Source organism: Salmo trutta, chromosome 40, assembly GCF_901001165.1.
Source record: "Salmo trutta chromosome 40, fSalTru1.1, whole genome shotgun sequence".
Lineage (NCBI taxonomy): Eukaryota > Metazoa > Chordata > Actinopteri > Salmoniformes > Salmonidae > Salmo > Salmo trutta.
Genome location: NC_042996.1, coordinates 21,097,400 through 21,123,916, shown reverse-complemented (window position 1 = coordinate 21,123,916; position 26,517 = coordinate 21,097,400). Strand labels below are relative to the sequence as shown.

The 26,517-nt window shown below is 42.5% G+C and overlaps 1 protein-coding gene across 1 annotated transcript in view; it reads right to left on the bottom strand.

The window, feature by feature from the left end:
• Window positions 1-269: 269 nt before the first annotated feature.
• The window catches only part of LOC115180271 (ras-related and estrogen-regulated growth inhibitor), a 38,419-nt gene continuing 12,171 nt past the window's right edge, over window positions 270-26,517 (bottom strand). The window contains exons 3-5 of the mRNA XM_029742224.1: window positions 6,699-6,755; window positions 2,752-2,825; window positions 270-1,743 (exon numbers count right to left, since the gene is read on the bottom strand). Coding sequence (XP_029598084.1) covers window positions 1,333-1,743; window positions 2,752-2,825; window positions 6,699-6,755 — 542 coding nt within the window. The 3' untranslated portion in view covers window positions 270-1,332. The remainder of the gene's footprint in view (window positions 1,744-2,751; window positions 2,826-6,698; window positions 6,756-26,517) is intronic.

Here is a 26,517-nt window from a genome sequence, read left to right as displayed (position 1 = left end):
ATGTATAGCTCCATTGGAAAACATAAATGGACTGTTTGAAAATGTGTTATTATTTAAAAAAATGTAGATGTGAATCACATTTTTGTTTGGCGTACCCCCGACGGCATTGCGCGTACCCCAGTTTGGGTAATACCTGCTCTAAACCATAGGAAAGAATAATATTAATTCTGCAGCTTTGTTAGACTGTCAAAATAACAAACAATAACATTTGTTATTGCATGACAACATACTGTTAAAGATGAATCAGAAAAGATACATTTTCAAACTCGTTTTGGATATGCACGTATCTAATGTTTAATTGCAATTGCACAGCAAATTTGTCAATTTTATCCCCATTCTGAAAACTCAGAGACAGGTCGGGTACATCGGAGAAGAAAGAAACAGCATTTGGTTAAAATACAGGAGACATGTCCACCATTTTGTCTGCCTCTGGGTTATGTACTGTACACTCCTTTGAGACCAATGACAAAGGCAATATTATACATAGTTTACAATTTAAAGGTACATATTCCCAACACTGGTCCTCGTGTACAGTACACGTTTTCCTTGTAGCCTTGGACTAATGCACCTCATTCAACTCATTGAGAGCTTGATGATAAGTTGACAAGTTGAATCAGATGTGCTTGTCTAGGTTTACAATAAACATTTGTACTGTTGGGGGTACTGGAGGACCAGGGTTGGGAAACACTGGCCTAGAGCATATCAAAACATTATCCCACAAACAAGCTACAGGGAGAGGAAACTACAAATCGTTTGTCCATCATTTCTGATAAACAAAGGGTGGGTTCATGACGGACATTATTTTGTATATTTTGTTTAAAGTTGCTGGAGCTATGGATACAAAACTGGGGTATTCACCATGCTGCTCAAGAAGGAAGAGTGAATTTCAGAGAATTGGGACTTCTGAATAATGGACTCTACCCTCTTCCTTGGCAGCATACAGAAATGTCCTAGTTGGCTATGAAACAAAAGCATCTTCACCTCCCTCAGGGACAAAGTGATTATTATGTTCCCCTTTGTGCTTCTGACCTTAGTTGTGGAGCATGGTCAAAGAGCAAGTAATAATAGCCAACAGCTTTCCCCTTTAGAATCAGTGTTGAATGAAGAGCGATTTTCGACACACTCTGTATCAATGCAAATCTTCGTTGATTGTGCATTGATACTAAGTATGAAGAGGTTCGCTGTTCATTCAGAATTTAATATTCCTGCTCCTTAGCAGCTTGGATGGCTGTATGATATATTTCCACACATCTAAACCCTTGAAATCAGTCACTTTGTTCTTTAGTTCGTCTTGAGTTTATCCTCTTTGTGACGTGTGCTCAGGGGCTCCCCCTAGCTGCTGATCTTGGTCAGCATCTTGTTGATGGCCTGCTTGACGTGGGTGGTGGAGCTACGACGCCTGGCCTTGCCCTGGACCGCCTTGCGGCGCCTCAACTCGCGACACAGCTCATGGAATGCTTCCGCCACCATGCCGCCTTCGTCGGCGCATGCCGAGCACTCGTAGAAGGCGCACGCCATCTCGGCGGCCAGCCGCTCGCCCTCCTCTGTGCCCACCTGTCGGGCATGGTCTAGGTCGGCCTTGTTGCCCACCAAAACCAATGGGACATTCTTGGGTTTCTTGACTTCCTCTAGGAGGCCCCGCAAAGGAGCCACTTCGTCGAAGCTGCCCCTGTCAGTGATGTCATAGACGATGACGAAGCCGTCGCCCCAGCGCATGTGGCTCTCCTTCTGCTGCGTGTCCTCCTGAGGTAAAGATACAGGAGGAAGGATCTTTTTAGTGACAATCTTTTAGTGACTAGCTAGCTAATTAGAATACTGTAGGGACCAATAGGCCCACTTGTTGTCTGGCATATCCACAAGGCAAAGAAACAATAGCTCTATGCGGGCCTTCATTGAACAAGTGATGGACAATTGAGGCATCTGAACTGAACAGAAGAACTTCCACTAAGTTTTCAGCTGCAAATGATTGACTGCACATGTTTCTAATGCTTTATTTCTCCTTTCTCAACCTAATACGTGTTCAATCCCCCAGATTTGAACAATCGGCTACCCTTCTGAACTGGGTGCAAATTTCAGCAGCTGCTCCTGATTTCATCAAGTCGGAACAGCCAGTCCTGTAACAAAACTTACTGGTCGTGTGAGGAAAAAAATGAAGTCTTAAACTTGCGCAAGCAGGAGCCAGAGATATTCTTGACCTCCAACTGTTATTGGCAATAATAACACTGTTACAATAACTGTTGCATAACTCACAGTAAACGCAGTGATACTTGACATCTATATAACTGACCGACTTTTGAACTTGAAGAAAGACAGGTCTAGCAACGCTCAGTTAGGCACTCACCTAAACTCTCACTCCCTGCACTCTCAAAATAGAATACAATGTAATGAGAGAAGGATGACTTGGCTGGACGTGTCACGGGGAAATTAGCAGCAGGCAGAACACCTACGTACTCAAACTAGCAGCAGCAGCACATTTATCTTGGGATGGAAGGCCTATGCTGCTTGGTTCTCTCCCAGATGGAAAGTATAATGTGTTAACCCAACGGCTGATTAGAACAGCACAGAGCAACGCTAGCGAGGATTTGGTCTAGCTAGGACTGCAGTGGCTCTGATAAGTCATCATTATACAGTAGGTTTGAATTGGGATTTTCAATTGACTATTTATTATTCTTACTCTATTGCCAGTCACAGTATAAACATTTCTCTACACAAACGTTATTGTTTTCTGTGCAAAGTTGCTGAAGCTCCTACCTGTCCGGCTGTGTCAAGGATCTCCATGGTCACAACCTCATCATCTATGGTTGCTTGATGGCGATATGTTGATTCTGGAAAGAACAAAAAGACAAAAGGGAAACCCCATTTAGAAGATGGTAACATGTTTATGTCTATCATGCACAGTTGAGCCCACCTGGTTGTTAAGGTGGTCAATGAACCCCGTTAAGTTGAATTGCCCCTGGTTTGCTTCAGGGCAGCTTTACCAAGAGGACGAGAGATGGTCAGGTCTTACACACCTGGCTGAAAGATACAGGTGTGAATGCTCTGTTTTACCTCGATGAGGAGTCATTTACCTGAATTGCCTCTTGTAAAAAAAAACATCTGTGTAAACTCACAAAAACCCTAAAAGGCACTTTAGATCTCCCTGTAGAGAGAGATTTCACTGCTGTCTCGACCGGAGAACACGGCATTATTTAGCAAGCCTGTTGTGTTTGTAAATCTCATCTTTTGCTCAGTTTCCGATTGTTACTCAGTGTCTGCTCAAAACCTTTTCAAGCATGGTGGGTGGCTACTATTCAAGATGGCGGGGGTCTGGAGTATAACCGTCAGTAACACCAGAACGTTCTGTTGGGGTGTTAGCTAGCTGTGCATGTCCTCATCCCTGCCTCTACCCAGGTGCCCTCTGGGACGTAAAACGCTGTGTGCGTGCGAGATGTCACCGAGCGCCGTGAGTGACCGCTAGGGTGTCGATTTACTGCCTTCTATAGTTGGAGGGTAGCACCTTTCTGAGGGGCGAAGCCTGGGTCTCACACGGAGTCTCACAGGACGTCCCATTTCAGCTGCCACACATCCACACACATGCAAGTGCACACCTGCACACACGCACATACACACAAGTACACACACACACCTACTATGTGTTTTTGTGTATTGACAGCATGGACAGGAGGGCTTGTGGATGATTTAATGGTCCAACCTACATATCTGAAGATCTTAGGGAGGGCCAACACCACAGTCATTTTCCTGGCAGCGAATAACTCATTTCCTAGCGAGAAGCTGGAGCCTCTAGCTGCTGTTGCTGTTATTTTAGAATGCTGAAAGAGAACGTCTCATACCAGAATATTAAATGGAAACATCAACAGATCTGTCAATAGCAACTTCTATCAGCCCCCGTCTCAAGCTGTTTGTACTTGTTAACTACTACGACCCTTAGAAATGTTTTGCTCGTTCCGCTCACTTAACTCACTGGATTGCCAAACATCCATGATATGATTCAGCCAAGCAGCTGCTTTCCTATTTGTTTCTATCTGTGCTATGTATTACCCTAATTGTGCAATGTCATATGACCTCAATAAATGAGATTAATAGTAGATTTCAAGTAGGTAGTAGTTATATAGTTGATTCCTCTGCCCATTTTATTGAGGAGTGACTTGGTAAGAGGTCATTCCATGAGCTAAATAAGATTAGATCAGAGGGGGTATAAATTGTTGTTCACAGCTACATTCGGGAATATGCATGAAACTAAAGCTATCCTGTTGAATTAATGACAAGCCAATTTACATAATTACACTGCTCACATGTTTCCCATTGAGTGACAATGAATGGAATTCTCTCATTCCTTTTCTACAGTAGAGAGGAGATAATATTAGCGGATGCGTGTGTTAGCTGGGCAGGGTGGAGAAAGAAATAGCTTACAATTCAACAATAACAGATAACCACCAAACATGAAAACCCATAGAAATGCATTACTCTGAATTCTTTATTTGGCAGGGGGGGGGGAAAGTCTCCTGACAAGACTGCCGCAATGAGCAGGGTATGCCGCCATTGTCAAAATATTGGTGTCATGGCAACAAGCATGACAATGCTCCAGAGCCAGGAAAATGCATACACCCACATAGATTCTATGATTATGGGAAAGGGGTATGCTTATACTGTGTGTTCATGTATTTATATATTAAATTGTGTAAATTCCATCCCAAAAATGCTTTTCCTGATGTTAGTCATTGTAGCAATCTTTTGTAATCATATTTAATTGATCCCCCTTGCGCAGGTTAAATCCTAACCTCTGATAATACAGATCACAATTGAGGGAACACCAAAAAAGAACACAAGGTTTCAACAGCGATCATCATATTCCTACAGTTTTTACCAATATGATAATGAAATGGAAAGCGCTCTGTCGTAAAACAGCTTCATTTTGTACGGCTGAGAAAACAAATAAGCAGATGGCGTCTCTTAGAAGTCAAGAGAAAGACGTGGTAGAGATTTCCTCCAGATTTCCTCTTACTATCATAGCTTCATCAAATCCATTTGTGTATGCAGACTGCACCTACTGTACGCAAATTAAGTGCTTCTTGAATGTCAAATCGAAACAGATTGCTGTTAATTTCATTACAGGCATTTTGAGGTGACAGCATGGTGTTGATTTAATCAGAGAGCTCCATTTTAAGGGTTATACTGTATCATCATATTATGAAATGACCAATTTAGCAGACTACAAGGCACGTCATTAAAATCATGTTACTTTTCTGGACTCACATAAATCACCGAAGGATATGTGTAACCTACAAAATACACACACTGGGTACTGTTCGCAAAAACATGATTAAATTGCTTCCAGACCCTGTTCTGAAACTTCATGAAATTAATCTGTCGGCATTGTAATTCAATATTCTCCTCAAAGTCCATGACTCTTACAGAGCTGTGAGCGCTCTCTCTCTCTCTCTCTCTCTTTCTCTCAGCCCAAATCCTTCATCTTTCATTCAACCCTTGTGTGATGATGTCAGGGAATAAGCTGTGGTGGGTACTAGGTTTATACTCCTGAATGCTGTTCGAATAACAAGCACTTGAGCCTGCACCAAAAAGAACACCACATTCAGAGGGAAAACGGGGAAACTGTCAATGGGAATCAGAGACTTGGCTTGCAGTGAGAAAAAATATATTCAATATCTGCAGGATCCAATTCCTTTTCCAGCTAATTGTTTGACAGCATGCTATAAGCATATCTTAGACCATTGGTATTTGTAGGAGTATACTGTATGTATATATAGCATCCATAACATTGAAATGTCTGCATGCAATGAGGCTTAATGCCTATATCATGTTACTGCTTCCCATGCCAACAGTTGGGTTTGTGCCACTTCTAATGAGGCTGACTCTGTACATAGCATGCCATCGAACCATGAACCGGACAACCCCAATATTGTTCTAGCTTCAAGCAAAACATGCCACAATAGGCTTTTCCTGCCAATGACAGGATGTAGGCCTACTACACGAACCTCCCCTTGCACAGTCGCTGTGGTCAGTTAGCCTAAATAAGAACCTGATTAGCCTGTGGCTACTATCAAATGCTACCGTCTACAGATCTAGATTGTAAATCTTCTGTAGCCTTCACGCAGTGAGTGAATTCCCTTAGATTAGCGCTTACATTCCACACACTGCAATGGGCACACCTCGACTTAGTCATAGTCAAACACATTTCTCTGGAAAAGTGTAAAACCGACAACTGGCGTGAATGAATGGTGATTCGCCCTTAAACCTTAAACATCGCCTCTCTCCCCGTCTCATAATCACATAGCAATCATAGCATGTTAAATCCCCGACCAGGCTAGGGTTGTGATGTAGTTTTGCTTTAAACAAAAACCAGAGAGGTCAGGCCTAACTTAAAAGGCCTATTGTCAGGAAATTAATCTGTATGATGTGTGGAGGAGCTATGGGGGAAATATATTACCCCATGGGGAGTGATTGTTATTATTAATTTGGTTGCTATCTTGATATGATAAATTGCAGCGATAGAAGGCTTTGACCAACGCAGCACAGCCATCTTTGGATCAAAACAGCCTTTGAGGTCAGATAAAGCCTTTGATACCCAAAATCATAGGGAGAGTGCTTTACTGGCTGCCCGAAACACACTAAGACCAGTGTTGTGCAGGTTACTTTCAATGCTGCCTAGGACAGCAGGATGAGTAGGTTGGGTGTCTTACCAAGCGTTGGGTCATACTCCCAGATGAAACGTCTGGTCAGAAACCTCACCACTAGAGCTGTAGAGACAGAGGGATAGATGGGAGAGAGAGATTAACATACTGTGCTGTAATCTAATTCATTCAATTAACTTAAATATAGAGCAAGCAAAAACATGAAGATAGGATTACGTCTTGACAGACAGAGATAATCAGTTTGGGTGGGATGGAACACTCTCCCCACTCAGTATCAGATGCACAGAGTGCTCATCTGATTACGCAACAATTTCTTCAGTTCAGAGGAACAACAACCTCGCTCTGATATGCACATCTAATCAGGGCCACTTACAAGCAGGAATATATTAGAGACAGATGATTGTAGGCCTTAAAGGGACCATGTGCATACAGATACAGCAGCATGTCATCTGAATACAAATATGTATTAGTTGTCTGAATTGTTTTACATCCTCAAATACAGTGTGTTTCAGAGACTCAGCCTGCTAGATCCAAACATCTGTTCCCCAAATATCTAATGACCATTCACCCCTATCTTTTCATAGAGAGTCACTTTGTGTCTTTGTTGTCATAATTGTGAAAAGCCATTTTATCCAATGATAGCCATTCCCATAGAAATGGAATAGAACACTACACTCTAAAAAATGCTGGGTTGTTTGGATGATCCAACTGCTGGGTTGCAGGCATTCGGTCACTTAGTTGGGTTGTTTTCTTTAATAACTGATGGGTTATTGATGCTGGGTTATTGAGATATGACTGGAGGGGGGGCTTAGTAGGGGCGTGTGTTTCAGATAATTATTTTTGGCCACCCGTTAAAGTAAATGTGAATCTGTTCTGTTGTATTGTTATCACATGTTAAGGTTGAACACTGATACCTTTGTGGCTTAAATGAGGATTACAAGTGTTTGAGTTCCTAAAGAGGCTATGCATTTCTCAATGTTGGGATAACATATATCCTAATATTGCATCTCAATGTTGTGATATGTAAATAATAATGTTGTGAAATGTATATTAGAATATGTAATGTACAAAAATATTCAATATTTGTTTGTATTTTCAGTGTACACATTTAACATGAAAAGGAATTACATTTGCTTTCACGGGTGTCCAAAAATAACTATCTGAAAGCCACGCCCCTAATAGGCCATGCCTCCTGAATATAACCTATGAATTACATTAAAAAAATACCTAGCTGGCTTGGTCAAAATAACCCAGCGTGTGTTCTGTCCAATATTTACCCAGCGCTGGGTTACCAAATAACCCAGCATTTTTTAGAGTGTAGAATGGTAGAGCTATCGGCATTCTGAAGGTAGAGCCCCAGTTCAAATGATTAAATATCCTTATGTGCCACGGGATTGGAACATTGACCTCCTGTCCTTTTTGTAGAATTATAAGCCCAATAGCTGTAGTCGCTGTAGCCACTTCCCTGTGGTTTAGAAGAGTGTTGTCTTACAAAGGTAAAAACCGCTTCAGAGGACGATTAGGTTTCTACCTATGATTAATCCCACTCCTCACTTCAGTTGGATAATACTTTAAATGATTGATGTTATTATGGCTGCGCCATAAATTATCATCATAGAAGTTAAGCAATGCCATTCCTCTCTTTATTAGGCTACTGAAAGGCTGTGATTGTGATCTGATACATTAAGTGCATGTAGTGCCTTTATTTGACATTAAGAGAGATAAAATAAGTGTTGTAGAGTGTGTTATTTATAGTGTTAACATTTGTCAGTTGATAGTCTAGTAACTCCAAGTAAATACAATAACCGGGGACACTGCAGACCTAATTGCCATTCAATTAGTTGGAGATGTGAAGATCAAATCAAAATCAAATCAATTTTTATTCGTCATAAGCGCCGAATACAACCGGTGTAGACCTTTACAGTGAAATGCTTACTTACAAGCCCTTAACCAAAAATGCAGTTTTAAGAAAAATAAGTGTTAAGTAAAAAATAGATAAGCAAAAAATATGAAAAAAAAAACAAATAATTAAAGAGCAGCAGTAAAATAACAGTAGCGAGGCTATATACAGGGTGTACCGGTACAGAGTCAATGTGTGGGGGCACCGGTTAGTCGAGGTAATTTAGGTAATATGTACATGTAGGTAGCGTTAAAGTGACTATGCATAGATAATAAAAAGAGAATAGCAGCAGCGTGAAAGGGCGGGGCGGGGGGCAATGCAAATAGTTTGGGTAGCCATTTGATTAGATGTTAAGGAGTCTTATGGCTTGGGGGTAGAAGCTGTTGAGAAGCATTTTGGTCCTAGACTTGGTGCTCCGGTACCGCTTGCCGCGCGGTAGCAGAGACAACAGTCTATGACTAGGGTGGCTTTAGGGCCTTCCTCTGACACCGCCTGGTATAGAGGTCCTGGATGGCAGGAAGCTTGGCCCCAGTGATGTACTGGGCCGTACATATTATATAATAAGAGCTTGATAATTTCATCCAATATGTTATCTATGTAATAGGTATTCAAAGCATTAAAGAAAAGTGTTTTCCACAAGTACATAGAGTAGCTATCGAAATAGAAAAAGTAGCCAGGCGGTCCCCGACCAGGGGGTTTGCCCACCAGGGTTCGAAATGTTTTTCCGAAGGAGCTCTATTTTGGTAGCCTCTGGTACATTCTAATGCCTTAAGTCTGTATACACTACCCAGCTGATTAGCCAATGACAGCCGCTAATGGAAAACATTGCTGCAAATCACAGCAAGCTTTCGAATCTGTCAACTTGATGTCCACTCAGTCAAAACAGTTAGGGACAGTTCTAAATTTACTGGGGTGGTCCAAAATAGGGGAGGGTGGCAGGTAGCCTAGCGATTAGAGCATTGCGCCAGCAACTGAAAGGTTGTTGGTTTGAATACCTGACCAGTCAAGGTGGAAAAATCTGTCTGTGTCCTTGAGCACGGCACTTAACCCTAATTTGCTCCAGGGGCACTGTACTACTATGGCTGACCCTGTAAAACAACACATTTCATGCATCTATCTGGTGTATGTGACAATAAAACATCTTAAATTGCCAAGCTTCGTGGATTTAAAAAAAAAAAAATTGTGCACAGGGGAGGCTAGTGTGTTTTTGTCCCCTGGTTTACATTAGCTCTTTTGAAGGCTTTACTATATCAATTTATTGCATCCTAGCCACATTTCCTCATTTGCTTGCACGCTCCTCCCCGATATCAAGGTGTTTTGGTATTTCCCTTATGCACTATGCTTTTCTGCACGCTAACCTTTACTATACCACAGACCAATATAGCCTACTAGTCTGTCTATCCTGCCTTCTATCCACCATTCATAGTGATATTGGTAGGTGGATCATTTGTACAAATCTGCAATAGGCTAACTAGAAATCACACCCCACATAAAAGCATTTAATCAATTTTTTATATGAATCCACAACAACAAATAGGAATAGCTGATAGGCAGTGAAGACATGAAACACACAGCTCAAAAAGCTCCCCTATTGATCATGTTCAGGGACAATACAATTATCCTACCTAGACTAACCTACACCACCACAATACAATGAATAATTGCATTATTGTTTTCAAGCGAGTACAAAATTCTACTCTAGGCAGCAGTGAAAATGTCATTTGAATGAATGCGCCGAAGCCCCTGTGATTTGAATGTTTCATTCTATTTGGATCAGTTGTGGGTCTACTCTGGACAGTCTAGAAAGGCACAGTAACAGGCCAGTCTGGCTGTATTTTTACTTCTGTTACTGAGATGCGCTGTCTGTTGCAGATCATCATTCTTCCAAGTCGTCCTATAATAAGGTGGCCACATATGCTCCCGTCAGGCCCAGTTGTTCAGGAAAGCATTTAGCCTCCTCTCCAATCCGAAAGGCTATTCCTCGCACACCTAGAATCTAACACTTCAATATATCATAAATATTTGTCATTTAACTTTTAAAATGTATTAGCTTTTATGTGACATAAACACAACCAGTCACAATGTTTTAATGTAATTAGGCTACTTAAAAGGTCTCCTGTAGGCCAGGCATGCGCACGTTCGTCCAAAATATAATTCCAGCATCCTCAAAATGGCTTGACATTAACCAGGTTTCCATCCAACCTTTTCATGCAAGTAAAGTATGTTGCACTTTTATTTCATGTCGTGGGAAAGAACGCATTTTATTAGGCTAGATGAAATACATTATGATGAACGTCACAGGGTGGGGAAAGTGCAAAGTGACGAGGTTGATGCTCCTTTCAATAAATATTGAGGGTCTTATTCTGTTCCTGTGTGATCACGCTTTCCGTAGCCAATGTGATGAGTAAGACCTTTAAACAGGTCGACATTCACAAGGCCGCAGGGCCAGATGGATTGCCAGGACGTGTACTCCGAGCATGCGCTGACCAACTGGCAAGTGTCTTCACTGACATTTTCAATCTGTCCCTGACTGAGTCTGTAATACCAACATGTTTCAAGCAGACCACCATAGTCCCTGTGTCCAAGAAAACGAAGGTAACTTGCCTAAATGACTGCCGACCCGTAGGACTCACGTCTGTAGCCATGAAGTGCTTTGAAAGGCTGGTCATAGCTCACATCAACACCATTATCCCAGAAATCCTAGACCCACTCCAATTTGCATACCGCACCAACAGATCCACAGATGATGCAATCTCTATTGCACTCGACACTGCCCTTCCCACCTGGAAAAAAGGAACACCTATGTGAGAATGCTATTCATTGACCTACAGCTCAGCGTTCAACACCACAGTGCCCTCAAAGCTCATCACTAAGCTAAGTACCATGGGACTAAACACCTCCCTCTGCAACTGGATCCTGGACTTCCTGACGGGCCACCCCCAGGTGGTAAGAGTAGGCAACAACACATCTACCACGCTGATCCTTAACACGGGGGCCCCACAGGGGTGTGTACTTAGTCCCCTCCTGTATTCCCTGTTCACTCACGACTGCATGGCCAAATATGACTCTAACACCATCATCAAGTTAGCTGACGACACAACAGTGGTAGGCCTGATCACCGACAACGATGAGACAGCCTATAGGGAGGAGGTCAGAGACCTGGCCGTGTGGTGCTAGGACAACAACCTCTCCCTCAACGTGATCAAGATAAAGGAGATGATTGTGGGCTACAGGAAAAGGAGGACCGAGCACGCCCACATTCTCATCGACGGGGCTGTAGTGGAGCAGGTTGAGAGCTTCAAGTTCCTTGGTGTCCACATCACCAACAAACTATCATGATCCAAACACACTAAGACAGCCGTGAAGAGGGCACGACAAAGCCTATTCCCCCTCGGGAGACTGAAAAGACTTGGCATGGGTCCTCAGATCCTCAAAAGTTTCTACAGCTGCACCGTCGAGAGCATCCTGACTGGTTGCATCACTGCCTGGTATGGAAACTGCTCGGCCTCCGACCGCAAGGCACTACTAATTCAACAACATTCGCATTTAGTATCATTTCTTACAGGTCTAGATAATTACATTGAAAAAGCACCATCAAATAGACACACTAACCCAGGTATCAGAGTACATCACTGGGGCCAAACTTCATGCCATCCAGGACCCCTATACCAGGCGGTGTCAGAGGAAGGCCCTAAAGCCACCCTTGTCATAGACTGTTCTCTCTGCTGCCGCATGGAAAGCGGTACCGGAGCACCAAGTCTAGTTCTAAAAGGCTTTTTAACAGCCTCTACCCTTCAAGCCATAAGACTCCTGAACAGCTAATCAAAAGGCTACCCAGACCCCTCTTTTACTCTGCTGCTACTCTCTGTTTATTATCTATGCATAGTCACTTTAACTCTACCTACATGTACATATTTCCTCAATTACCTCAACTAACCGGTACCCCCGGTACAGAGTCAATGGTAGGTCTATAGCCTCACTATTGTTATTTTACTGCTGCTGTTTAATTATTTGTTACTTTTATTTTCAATTTTTTACTTAACACTTATGTAAGTAAGCATTTCACTGTAAGGTCTACACCTGTTGTATTCGGCATGTAACATAACATTTGATTTGATGATGATCGATGCTTGGCAACTTTTATTCCGTAAATGCGAAATTAACCACAAAAGTTATTTTTATGTGCACTACATATTTAAGCACAGACTTCAATTTGGAAACACAACTCTGATGGGAAAATATTGTTTTTATGTATATTTTAGAATTTTCACATGAAAATCTATCGCCAATTGGATGGAAACCTTGCTACAGATACCCTAAAGACTCTCGCAAGTGCGCTAGTCCAGTGTCACTTTAACTATACCTGCACATCATGATTCACCAGCAGCACCAAACATCTAAAGAATGAGCTACAGACCAGCCAAAACAAGCTTGTAAGAAGTGTACTTAAACTCCCCCCTCATACTCATCTGGAGGCTGAGCATTTTAAGCAGCTAGGCTGGCTATCTGTGAGGGGAAAAAAGTAGTGTTAATTCAACTGGGTTTGGTCCACATAATTATCACGGACTCAGCCTCCAGGTACCTTATTTGTTAGGGATGTCCACCAGCATAATACCGGAGCCAGAGACTGTAATATTCACTGTTTTAAATGTAAGAGTATCTGGTAAGAACACATTTTTATACACTGGTACTGTTGAGTGGAACAAACTACCACAGCAAATCAAAACCATACCAACCATAACCAACTTTAAAAAGCATGTCAAAAGCTAGCTAATGTGTGAACAGTATAACCTTTTGTTGTCTGTATCTCTGTAATGTGTCTATGTAATTGTATATGTATATGTATCTATGTGGAAAATAGGAACACAACGGAAATAAGTCCAACTTTATTGTGCAATCCCGGTCACTTTTAAAAAGCTTTGTACTGTGTGTATATACATTTATTATTTTAACTGACAAATATCATTTCCCACTAGCTGATCATTGTCTGCAGCCTGCTCTGATCGTAGTGTATGCCTAATGAAACAGGCAGGTCGAGTGAGCTTGTCTGCGGTGGTCGGCAAACCCTCAACCTTCTGGCCCATATCCCTGCGAGGCATCGACTGTGCCACAAAAGCATGCTGAAGTGGCAAAGTCGATATCCGCGTTTCTAAACGTTGCTACAGTTGTTATTTGTGGTCGTAAACATTATTATGACTTAATTCTATGAGGAGGGAGGGTGTGCAATGTTTTTTACAGTACAAGGGGAGGGTCATGTGAAAATAGTTTTCATGTTGGGGAGGGGAGGTGCATTTTTTATTTTAACGACACCTTCAACTGTCCCTTATTTATTTCATTTGCCTCCTCTTGACAACGCTTGGCTCCAACGTTTTGCTTGAAATTTGCATAAAGTAGAGCAGAGCTGAACCTTTTTCTACCGCTCCACTAGCAGGGCTCTCGCCGCTCACCTTCCCACAATCCCCTGCACATTTCTCTGCGTGCCCTTGTTGAAAATGAATGGGGGCAGAACTTCTCCTGCCAAATTCGTTGTTGGTGAAAACCCACTGTAAGGCGAAGGTCTCAGAGTTCAATGGGAGAATGGCGGCAGGCGGTAAAATGCAAGTAGTTTTGCAAGCGTCACGGTTCGTAGTGCTCACTCCAGTGAGTGGCGCCGCTGGCTCGGTGCTTGAGGCGCCAAAAGATTAAATTAGCTGTAGTCTTGAGCGGCCGCCACGCATTGTTGACCAATGTGCAAGAGTTCATCTTGTCAAACAAACAATGTTTTAACAACGACATTCGAGCTGACAACAACCGGGACTACTGGTCTCTACACATGGTAGGTGAATTTTCTCGTGGTTCAATTGCCGTTTACTGTGGGCCGTCTAAGTGCCTTTAGACTCATGACCGAGTGACGCCACCTCACTGCGCAGAACCACAAACCTGGCTTGCTGCAGTCTGATTTGCCTTATCTTTAAACAGGCCACATGCTCCCACTGTGCTTACTCGGTGATACCGTTATCTATCCCCGGTAATTTAGCGTCGCGCACCACCATGTAATCCAATTAAGACTGGGAGAAACCAGAGCTTGCTCTGTGTGGTCTGTCTGCCGGTAGCGCTACCCCCTGGAACTCTGCGGTGGGTGGCCCATGGTTTCCTTTCTCCTCTCCTTTCCTTTTCCTTGCCTGGGCCTCACTCAAGCCCTCATTAGCGTTTCAGACCAAATGACAGGTACAGACAGGCTTTTCCCCTTGCTTTTCCATTAGCCCCCCAAAAAGCCTAACTTGTAGGCCAGGGCACCCACCCGTGGTCCCGCCAGCACAGAGCCACAGGATCTCATAATGTACTGTACACGGAGAAAGGTTACAAAGCCCTGCACATTATTCAGGATCTGATCTCACCCCTACCAGGCACTCAATCAGAACCCAATGCCCTCAGTTGCATAGTGGCAAAGCAAAGTCTTGAAATATTGCTTGGATATGTACAGCTACTCAGGCACTCCATCCACAGCCAACAGGTTGCATTGTTGCTAGCATGATGTTGCTGTTGCTGAGGCATTAAAGGGTTGTTTGTTCTGTATGTATCTGCATGCCTTGCATCACTTGCTTCCCTCCCAGGTTGTGATTTATTGTGTAAGTGGCACTGCTCTTCTCTCTGTGGCTGTCTTGTGCCTGAGTGACTTCAAAATGGGCCCAAATGGCCTACTTGAGTCTCAGAGGGTATCGGTTTCCTCCTGTCAAGCGACAGAGCCCCTGCTTTTGAAAGGGGGATAATAGAAAGGCTATTATGTTGAGGTTGAGTGTCGCCGACACGCTTCTTTTAGCCCCTATAACTAAACTAGGAGTCAGTTATTTTGACCTAAGAATGATTATTTGATGTTTGTAAATGGTTAGTTACTTGAATATTAGGTTTCAATATTTGTCATTTCACGGGCATGAATTGTGAGACACTTTTGACTGACCATCTATTTTTAACCACATATTTTCACTCCATTCCAAACTAAATTGTCCTCTTATTAGTTTCATCATGTTGAAGATAGTAAACAATCAACACTTTACCAGTTGGGGACGATGTGTTACAGAAAGCAATACTGAAGCTTCTGACAAAGCCTTCCTTCATTAGTGAAAGCGAAGCCACAATGTGCCACAATGTAATACATCTACTGTATGTTCCACAAAAACTCTCAACGGTCACGTAATTGAGTGGTTCTTCACTAAATTGGGCTTTTCAATTCCTCGTTTGACTTACTTCAGTTCTGCTTGGAAGCAACACATTTTGCCACTAATGTGGTTAAAGTAAACTCAAACAGCAGCTAAAGTCATGCAGTTAGCAATTAGCCCCAGAACAAAATCAACGCAGAGCACAAGATAATTTGTTATTTTAAACAGCAGGTAGCCAGAGATGTACAACTAGGCTACAGACATATTCTTCTTCTCTTGTTCGCCTGAAATTCCCCGGTGACCGTCTAGGTCAAAGTAACTGTGCCTTTTAGCGCTTGGGATTCCAGGTAGAAAGAACAAGCAATGGAGCGTGAAGACTTGTTCGAGGTAAGATACAATATCTGATGTCAGTGCTGTTCAAATTGAACCAGACTCAAAATGCTCAAAAGGCTTCGGATGAATTCCTAGGAAAGTAGAGCTTTTACAGACAATGTGCTTCCATAAGAGCGCCTTTAAAAGCAAGAGTTTGTTACTGTAAATGTCTCTTATCAGTCCTAGTCTAAAACCACAAGCTTAATGAAAAACTTGGTGCAGGGCTCAAAAACACAATAATGGCTACTCCGCTCTTTTCCTGCCAGGCTGTGATTCAGTAGATGAAAAAGCTCTTAGAAACCTGCATTTTATTAGCACAGGTCAAGGGGAAAAGAGCTTAATCCTCCCCATCTGAATAGTGTGGCGGCTGCCCCGCAATATCTAGTGACTATCTGTCCGACACACTGACTACTAGATCAATAGCCTCCGAGGAGCGAGGACTGTGGACTGTTACAACTGGGCTGTCGTTAAGATCAATAGCTGAGCCTTGGGAAAGAAGAAGATCAGGGCAGATTTCACAATAAAACTGAAAAACAAAACAAGCCCAGACTTGTTCGAGAATTCACCCAACATGTTGTCTAGGCAGTGATCAAAAAAGAAACGACCAGTTTTTATAACATGGGCCAAAACGTCAGAGTAGGAGTGCTATGATAAAGGTCCCCTCTGTCCATGTAATCTTATTCATTATGATCTAAACGGCTAAACTGATCCTAGATCAGCACTCCTACTCTACGGGCCCAAGACAAACAGAGAGAGGAGGACCTTTAAGTTTGCTGTCCCGTGTCAACATAGCAACCATGGGAGGTGATTAGCAACAGGTTCCTTTTGTCTCGGGTTGAACTAATTACCTTTGTAACATCAGAGGTAGAATGTCCATCTGATAACAAACAAAGCAGAAGCAATTAGCAGCTCCCAAGACTTTGTTCTAGACCAGTGCCAGTGTTACTTATTGAACAGGTCCCTATTGATTCCACCACTGCCACCAAACAGACACCCCACAGCCCCAGGGTTCCAGCTTGCTTTCCGGGGTCATAAAAACTGCTGTGAGGTTCCTCTCTCTCACGAAGACCTAATCTCTGTTTTTATTTGTATTTTTTTATTTAACCTTTATTTAACTAGGCAAGTCAGTTAAGAACAACTTCTTATTTACAATGACGGCCTATGAACAGTGGGTTAACTGCCTTGTCTGGTGGGTAGTCTACACTAGCTTGGTTTAACAAGCCTGGTTTTACCAGGCTAAGCCTCCACAGTATAAGTATTTACAATTCATTTCACCCCTCTGTTTGAGATGAATCTTTCATTCAGTTATTGATGTTTTATGACTACAGAGCTGTCATGCTTGTTGCAGGTCCACTTGGGACATTGTATCTCACTGTTTACATTAACTGGCCTGGCGCTGAGATCCAATCAAAGTTGAAGTAAATCATTAATTGGAGTGACTGTTTGGGTCGTTTTAATAGCATTCCTCTACACAGTATCCCATCATCTCACTGCTGCTCCATTCAAATGTTGCCTGATTGAAAACATGTAACTTGTTTATATAATATATATATTATCTTATAATGAACTCCTCCACAAAACAAACAATGTAAAACCCACATCAAATGTGTTCTGAAAGCAATTTCAAATGTACGCGGTCACAACCATGGAAACAAATGTATTCTTTAGCACTGCTGAGGACATGACTGTATGGAATGTGAAAAAGAAAACTCATTGGCTACAGTGCAGGTCCAATGTGTCATGCACTTCATGTTGCCGCCTCGTGACATTCCCCCGCCTCTCGTGACAAATGGATTTCTAGATCAATTATGGCAAGGGGTGCATGTAGGCCGGGCCCCATAGATCTTACAGCGATCACCATGACGATTGATTGCTGTTGTCCAGCAGATCTGCCCTACACAGGAAACAGGGCTGGTGGAAATCAAATAACTGTCCATTTAATAAGAGGAGCAACAGAGTAGGTGTGCGTTTTCATACATACTTGTTTTCCCATTGTCCAATCCCATCGCACCAGTCATCTGTCTTTGACAGTACGTGCAGTGCCAAAAGTCGGTTTGAGTTGGAATATCCCATTAATCAAATATGATCTGAAGAAAGTACTGTCTTATTCTTGAGAAACTGCCTGTAGCTACTTATTACTTATTTCAGAGAAAAATAGCAAAAACTAAGATTTGTCTAAGTGTGTTCTGGCAAATACAGACTGGGCTCATTCAATTTGATCCTCTAAGACCTTACAAACCTAATGCCCACTGTGAGGATGATTACAATTAACAGTATGCGAGCAGGCGTGTCACCAGCTTTACAGAAAATATATGGTATGCAATGTAAAGGTAGAATTCAACTGTACAGAATACTGTAGAAATAGTTCAATACGCGGTCTCGTCGTACGTCTCAAGTTAATTTATCCTTTGAATAACACAAACCTGTACACTACCGTTGAACACTGCATGTTTATGCTTCTATTTTTATCACTTTGTGTTGTCTGCCTCTTTATATGCAGCTTGAGTTAAATGTAGCAGGCATTTTAACAAGGTGGATATCGTGAACTGGATTGACCTTTATATTGTAAAGAGCAGTTGGAAATCCATTAGCTACACTTAAGGCTTTTTTCTTTATTCAATAGACAAATGATACTGTAATTGTGGGTAAATGGGCAACACACAGAGATACGCACAGCCATAAAGTGACAGCTCCGTTAGCAAGCCTTTCCAACATCATAGACTCCAGTAGTCGGGACCGACTCGAGCCATGCTGCAACAAAAAAATACCCTGGTCACTTCCTGTGAACACGAGGTCACTGCTCTGTGTCGGTCTCAGCGTCCAGCGGAAGCTTTCCCAGAGCCCCTATCACCGCCAGACGCTCTCTTGGGCATGTTTGTGTTCCCTGGGTAACAAGGCTCTCCAGAGACACTGATAAACAAGACTTGAAGGGACATCCACTACAACGTTGCTAGATAAACGGAAATTGATACGCCAAAGGAACTTATAAAGTCAAGAGTCTCATTGGACGGAGACATGGCTGACTTCCACGATAGTCTACCAATGACGGTTTGTAGCCCTAGTAAGAAGATCCTGGCTCAGATTATTTTGTAAATCATTATTGCCAATTAACTGTAGTGGCCCTAGCTAGAGCTGTATTTGCATGAGTCAACACTTTTCTTTCCAGGGCCTCTCTGCTCATCAGTGGGTATCATGTCCCTTGTTTCGTGATAAGAACTTGTACACTATAACTAATAGGGGCCCAAACAAATATAATGACAAATGTGCTAATCTCCAAACAGTCAAACTCCAAAGAGATGAGAAATTAGGGTAGGTGATTGATATTTTATTATATCTCTCATTTCATACAATGCTTAATTAGTAGGCCTAATATTTACAGAAGTGCCAATCCTATGAAGTGCAAACAGACATTTGTTCGTTACTAGTTTGTGCTACAGTATGTCTGACTGAGTGACGCACTACCTTCTCTGCCATTTCCCCGGACTCTGAAACCAATCATCTTCCAAAAACAGAACAAATAAATGACCTCTGTTACTCCAAAGCGCTGCACAATCTCACAACACTAAGATAAGCAAATCCTTCCTTTCATTAAAAACCATCATGAATCACAGAATGTCCCCCCTGAAAGCTGCAGTAGGGGAAAATGAATACCTCCCTTTAAATACCTGTGTAAGCAGCCTGCCTCCAAAACTAGCACGTCATTTAAATGCTGTATTTTTTTTTACACACACCAGTGATATGCAGTCAGGGTGTGTGTATAATCTAATAAAAAAAAGCTGTTATGAAAAGCCAAATAAAAAAGGAAATGATATATAAAAAAATGGACATTCTTTTTTGTTATCTAATGATGTTCAGTATGCTTCAAATCCCAAAATGTGCTAGAACTACATGAAAACCTCATAAAGGTGCCAGGGTATTCATGCCTTCCTTCCAATCCATTCAAATCGTTGACGCGCGCGGCCGTTCCTGACATATTTTGCACATGCGTATTGCCTAAACATGGTGTGTGGGTAAGCTTTGGCCGTGCCTACATAATTTGCCGCTCGCATCCCTTGAACTGAACAAAGCTAGATAGCTAGCAAAAACGACCTGACAAATGGACAGTGTACTGCACCTCAAACTATTATCCAAGTTGGATTTCTAAGGAAAACTATATACAATTCAGAGATGGAGACCAACACCTACACTTCCTGACCATCAGAGGAAGGGACAGAAAAATCATCCAATCGAATGCACCACACTCGGCCTGACAGACACAACAACCCGGAGCAGACCGTCAATCACAGAGGAGAGGAATGTTGTACAACATTTTGGACAATAGTGTTCAAATGAAAGCCAGATCATTTTGTAATTTTTTGGGACATGTTCTTCAAATGGGAGGATAGTCAATGACGAAAGTTTGGCTCTCTATCAACTGCAATCAGAACCTAACCAGTCTAGAAAATATGGCTTATACTGTATGTACTGTAATAGAGCAAGCGTACACTATAGATAGATACACACTACCTCTGTACTTTTCCATATGCAGTATGAGGTCACAGAAGAGGCAAAGATAAATCATGCTATCTCTGCAATAGCTGGTGATTAGGCCTCAGGCTATATCATTCCTGTTTGATCACAGCATGTAGACCTATTAGAGAAGCGCTTAAAGCACAGAATGATGTTAATGTAGCCACGGGACATGAAAAATAACCATGCACTCTATTCAACCTGATACACCTCATCCCTTATTGTAGTATATACTGTATATCCTTAAATGGGTGTGTAATTACTCACTTGTTCAGTCAAATAGAACTCAGATCCTTTCAATACACCTTCATTGGCCTAAAGGACTATAGAGGTCAATGGAGATTGCTTTTGATTGTATTAAACAGGTCGCTGTATAGGAAAGCCTCTCACGTTTACTTTGAATGACTGGGAGATCCCCCAAGGAGGGTCTGACCAGTGTCGCTCAACTTTGTACGTGTTCCAGCTCTTTATAAACATACAAACAATGGGGGAATGAGAAAAAGAGCCTTTCACTCCTGGCCCCTACGGCAACGTAAAGTAGGACACTTGGGAGAGTATGATTTCTCCCTGTTCTAAGGGCGCAAAAGGACCAAAACCCGGGATATTGTCGGTTGGGACTCTGGGAAGGGCGTAAGGTTTCTGATACTCCATTGAATCTCTAATCTGGCCAATGAACAATGGGGTTCTACTCGTATTCACCCTGGCTAACGTGTGTCCCAGGTGATTAAGTACACATGATTTGACATTGTGTGAAATATTTGAGACGTATGAGTTAATCGCAGTTTGAATACTACCTGTGACACGGAGGTTACTAAATAGATGACTTCACAGGGAATGGATGACTAGGAATGGAATTGTTTATTTATTTAAAAAATACTTGAGCTTAGATATACATTTATGAACACTTAAGCGAAAAGACCGAAAAACAAAGTGGGTGTTCTACTGCTCAACTATTCCTAACTTTAACCAGAAGTTTAGCCAAAAATAACCCTACTACGGATGATACATAATTGCATAACCATATGATTTTGTCTTGTGTTAAACTCGACTTAAAATATTTAAGTTCTGCATTGTGTTACGGACAACACCTGGAAACATATAGTGTTGTATTAAAAATCAGCTAAAAACCTTCATCCAGACGATAGATCTGAACAGATCTTTGTGTCTACTTAATGACAGAGTGTAATCTAGAACCTAAAAGGGTTCTTTGGCTGTCCCCATAGGAGAACCCTTTGAAGAACCCATTTTGGTTTCAGGTAGAACCCTTTTGAACCCAAAAGAGTTCTACCTGGAAGCAAAAAGGGTTCTACAAATGGGGACAGCCGAAGAAACCTTTTGGAACCCTTTTTTTTTAAGAGTGTAGCATTAGAGTGTGTTGTGTCCACCTGAAGACAAGCATTAGAGTGTGTTGTGTCCACCTGAAGACAAGCATTAGAGTGTGTTGTGTCCACCTGAAGACAAGCATTAGAGTGTGTTGTGTCCACCCGAAGACAAGCATTAGAGTGTGTTGTGTCCACCCGAAGACAAGCATTAGAGTGTGTTGTGTCCACCCGAAGACAAGCATTCGAGTGTGTTGTGTTCACCCGAAGACAAGCATTCGAGTGTGTTGTGTCCACCCGAAGACAAGCATTCGAGTGTGTTGTGTCCACCCGAAGACAAGCATTCGAGTGTGTTGTGTCCACCCGAAGACAAGCATTCGAGTGTGTTGTGTCCACCCGAAGACAAGCATTCGAGTGTGTTGTGTCCACCCGAAGACAAGCATTCGAGTGTGTTGTGTCCACCCGAAGACAAGCATTCGAGTGTGTTGTGTCCACCCGAAGACAAGCATTCGAGTGTGTTGTGTCCACCCGAAGACAAGCATTCGAGTGTGTTGTGTCCACCCGAAGACAAGCATTCGAGTGTGTTGTGTCCACCCGAAGACAAGCATTCGAGTGTGTTGTGTCCACCCGAAGACAAGCATTCGAGTGTGTTGTGTCCACCCGAAGACAAGCATTCGAGTGTGTTGTGTCCACCCGAAGACAAGCATTCGAGTGTGTTGTGTCCACCCGAAGACAAGCATTCGAGTGTGTTGTGTCCACCCGAAGACAAGCATTCGAGTGTGTTGTGTCCACCCGAAGACAAGCATTCGAGTGTGTTGTGTCCACCCGAAGACAAGCATTCGAGTGTGTTGTGTCCACCCGAAGACAAGCATTCGAGTGTGTTGTGTCCACCCGAAGACAAGCATTCGAGTGTGTTGTGTCCACCCGAAGACAAGCATTCGAGTGTGTTGTGTCCACCCAAAGACAAGCATTAGAGTGTGTGGTGTCCACCTGAAGACAAGCATTTGAGTGTGTTGTGTCCACCTGAAGACAAGCATTAGAGTGTGTTGTGTCCACCTGAAGACAAGCATTAGAGTGTGTTGTGTCCACCTGAAGACAAGCATTAGAGTGTGTGGTGTCCACCTGAAGACAAGCATTAGAGTGTGTGGTGTCCACCTGAAGACAAGCATTAGAGTGTGTGGTGTCCACCTGAAGACAAGCATTAGAGTGTGTGGTGTCCACCTGAAGACAAGCATTAGAGTGTGTGGTGTGTTATTGAGGGTGGACAGATTCACTTAGGAACTCAGCCATTCACAGCCACTCAATTTGCCAAAAGGGTGCCACAGGAAAACAAATACATTAACTTGAGCGTTTCCTCACAAGCCCTGCGTCTTAAAAAGCAAAAGAAAGCAACAAGAAAATGCTTAATAGATCCACCATTCCATTTTAAAAGCCGTCCTACTCTCCCGAGACAAGGCAGGGTAGTCTGTTAAAAGGGAGAGAACTGCTAACGATGACTCACTCACCACTAAGGAGACCAGCGGCATAGAGAACCCGTGACGAACTGGGGGCAAGCAAGGCGAGGGAGTGAGGAGTGGGTAGACCTACGTATGTATAGACAAATAATCTGGGAGAGCATTTTAGTGCATGGTCTAAAAATAAATACATAAATCATGTACAAAAAGCCCATCTTCCTGCGACACAATTGCTCCAGAGAGAGGGCGAGAGAGACGAATAGGAGCTAGATGAGTGGGTTCAGTGGAAGTGTGTGTGAATGCTGAGGTAGACGGAAGAAAAGCAAGGTCTTTTGACAGCTCAAATAGATGTAAGCGCCGAGGACATCCTGTTCCACTGTGAGGTCAAAATTATGCTCTGGGGTGTAGATAATACGTTCAGAGAGAGAGAGAGAGAGAGAGCAAAAGGGAGGAAGGAAAGAGGAGAGGAGATGCTGTTGGAATTGTCGATGCAACATGTGTGCCAATATGTGGCAAGCATACATATACTGCAAGCCTTGTTTATACCTGCTACTAACCCTTTGTCCTGATCTTATCCACATTCTGATTGTGCTCACATTTTTTGGACAGGTGTAGACGATGAAAATACACATTGTGATCAGATCTTCCTAACCACACACACACACACACACACACACACAGATCTGTATCACCTGGCCACACTTGCAGTAGCTTTCCCCTCTCAGTTTCTTAACACTCCAGCATCGTAAACAAGCACCACCCGACTATCCTCATTTCGCCTGTCTAACTGTAAATAACCCTTCCCATCACTCCTCTTTTACACTTCTTTTCTCTGGCCCATTTTCTCTCACCAAATCAACCTCTTATCAGGACAAATGACCGATGGTAATATTAGCTGGCAGGCTCATTCCCTTTACTTACTGAGGAGAAAAAGGTGACAGAAGGAACACTGAGAGTCTGTGTCGAGTCATACAGTACAGTCTTTCGGTTTTACTTGCTTACCAAAGGAATAGCAGGATCCTATTTATTTTTTTGTCATACATTTTGTTTGAGTTTTCGCCAGCAGAAAGGCGATTTGCAAGCCCTCAAGAAACCTATGAAGCTAAACGAGTAGCTACATAATTAATATCTTACAATGCCTTACGTTATTAATGGATGGCCTTAAAAACCCCATAGCATGCGAATTATATCTTCATTCGCCTGCTAAGTATATCTAGCCTTACAGCACGTAACCTGAATATTAATCCATCAGTCTGAAAAACAGGCTATTGTGGAATATTTACTCCCTGTTATGTGTCTATGCTACAAATCACTATGGCTGTAAAATCAACAGAACAGGAGTGGTGTGAGTGGGTCAGAATACCAGCACCTTCTATGAAATGTTTTTCACATTCTAAAAGCTTATGTAGCATTGTCTGTCTGAACTCAAGTTACCTGTGTAGTCAATCAATGTATCACATTTGTAGGACCACTGTAAATCGCAGTCCTTTAGCAACAACACTCATTGAGATACAGTACTTAGTACACTCTGTGTTTGTATGAACTGTGTAGGGTTTAGGGGTTTTCCTAGTGAGATAAAGACCACATGATCAAATGATGAAGCGATGGCTAGACATAAAAACATACATAAATAATGCATTCATTTGCTTTGTTTGTCAGGGTTCTGGAAAACACGCAATTTAATAAACAGACCAGCTTACCAACTTCACACATTTCCCCATAACCACCCTCTGATCTCTTTTAGCCTCTAAATCTAAATGCCTAGATAACATACTGTATGCATAAGTCGCATAAACACATTACATGGATCAGCATTGCACTCTTTCTGTAGCTGTGCCAACACGTATGGGGTACATATCACTGAAAACCTTGCAGGAACTTGGCTCGCCTCTCGATTTTAGAAGTATGCCCGAAACGTCTAATCACGCCTGTCTTTTTAAGAGGCACTTGTAAGCCTCTCCAAGGATCTTATCTCAGGAATGAAAATGCTAGCAACAATTGTTAATTAGTGCACTTGTGCAGTGGAATAATGTCCATGATGAATCACAGCTTATACCCACAGCACCACTGTGCCATCCTAAATAATGAGGGTATGAGGGTATTGAGGGTATTCCAACAGCATGCCAACCAGTCCACACTTCCTTGTAGGTTCTTGCACAGGGCTGTTCAGTGCATACCAAAGAGCTATTGGTAGGGCTGTGGCGGTCATTACATTTTGTCAGCCAGAGATTGTCAAGCAAATCACTACCGGTCTCATGGTAATTGACCATTAATTAACTAACATAAACACATTTAGCATCTCCTGGCTTCCACTGATGCAGACCTTAGGAACAGCTCCATTTTAAAGAGTCAAATCAAATCAAAATCAAATTTTATTAGTCACATGCGCCGCATACAACAGGTGTAGACCTTATAGTGAAATGATTAGATAAGAATAAGAGATAAAAGTAACAAGTAATTAAAGAGGAGCAGTAAAAAATAACAATATATACAGGGGGGTGCCGGTACAGAGTCAATGTGCGGGGTCACCGGTTAGTTGAGGAAATATGTACATGTAGGTAGAGTTAATTAAAGTGACTATGCATAGATGATAACAGAGAGTGGCAGTGGTGTGGAGAGGGGGGGGGGGGGGCAATGTGAATAGTCTGGGTAGCCATTTGACTAGATGTTCAGGAGTCTTATGGCTTTGGGGTAGAAGCTGTTTAGAAGCCTCTTGGACCTAGACTTGGCGCTCCGGTATCGCTTGCCGTGTGGTAGCAGAGAGAACAGTCTATGACTAGGGTGGCTGGAGTCTTTGACAATTTTCAGGGCCTTCCTCTGACACCGCCTGGTATAGAGGTCCTGGATGGCAGGAAGTTTGGCCCCAGTGATGTACTGGGCCATTCGCACTACCCTCTGTAGTGCCATACGGTTGGAGGCCGAGCAGTTGCCATACCAGGCATTGCTGCAACCAGTAATCTATTGAATATAGCCTACACCATCACAATAAATCCATTATTTATTTTAGACAGGTCTAAAGATCATGATACGAAGAAAATGTAGTCTATTTCAGAAGAACAGAATACTCTGAGTTGTCCCTGATCTGGATATGCCATATGGCTGTGGGCTACGCTAGTTAATTTAGCAGACAAGATTAGCTTAGAATTCCATGGCATTATTTTATATTATTTTATAGTT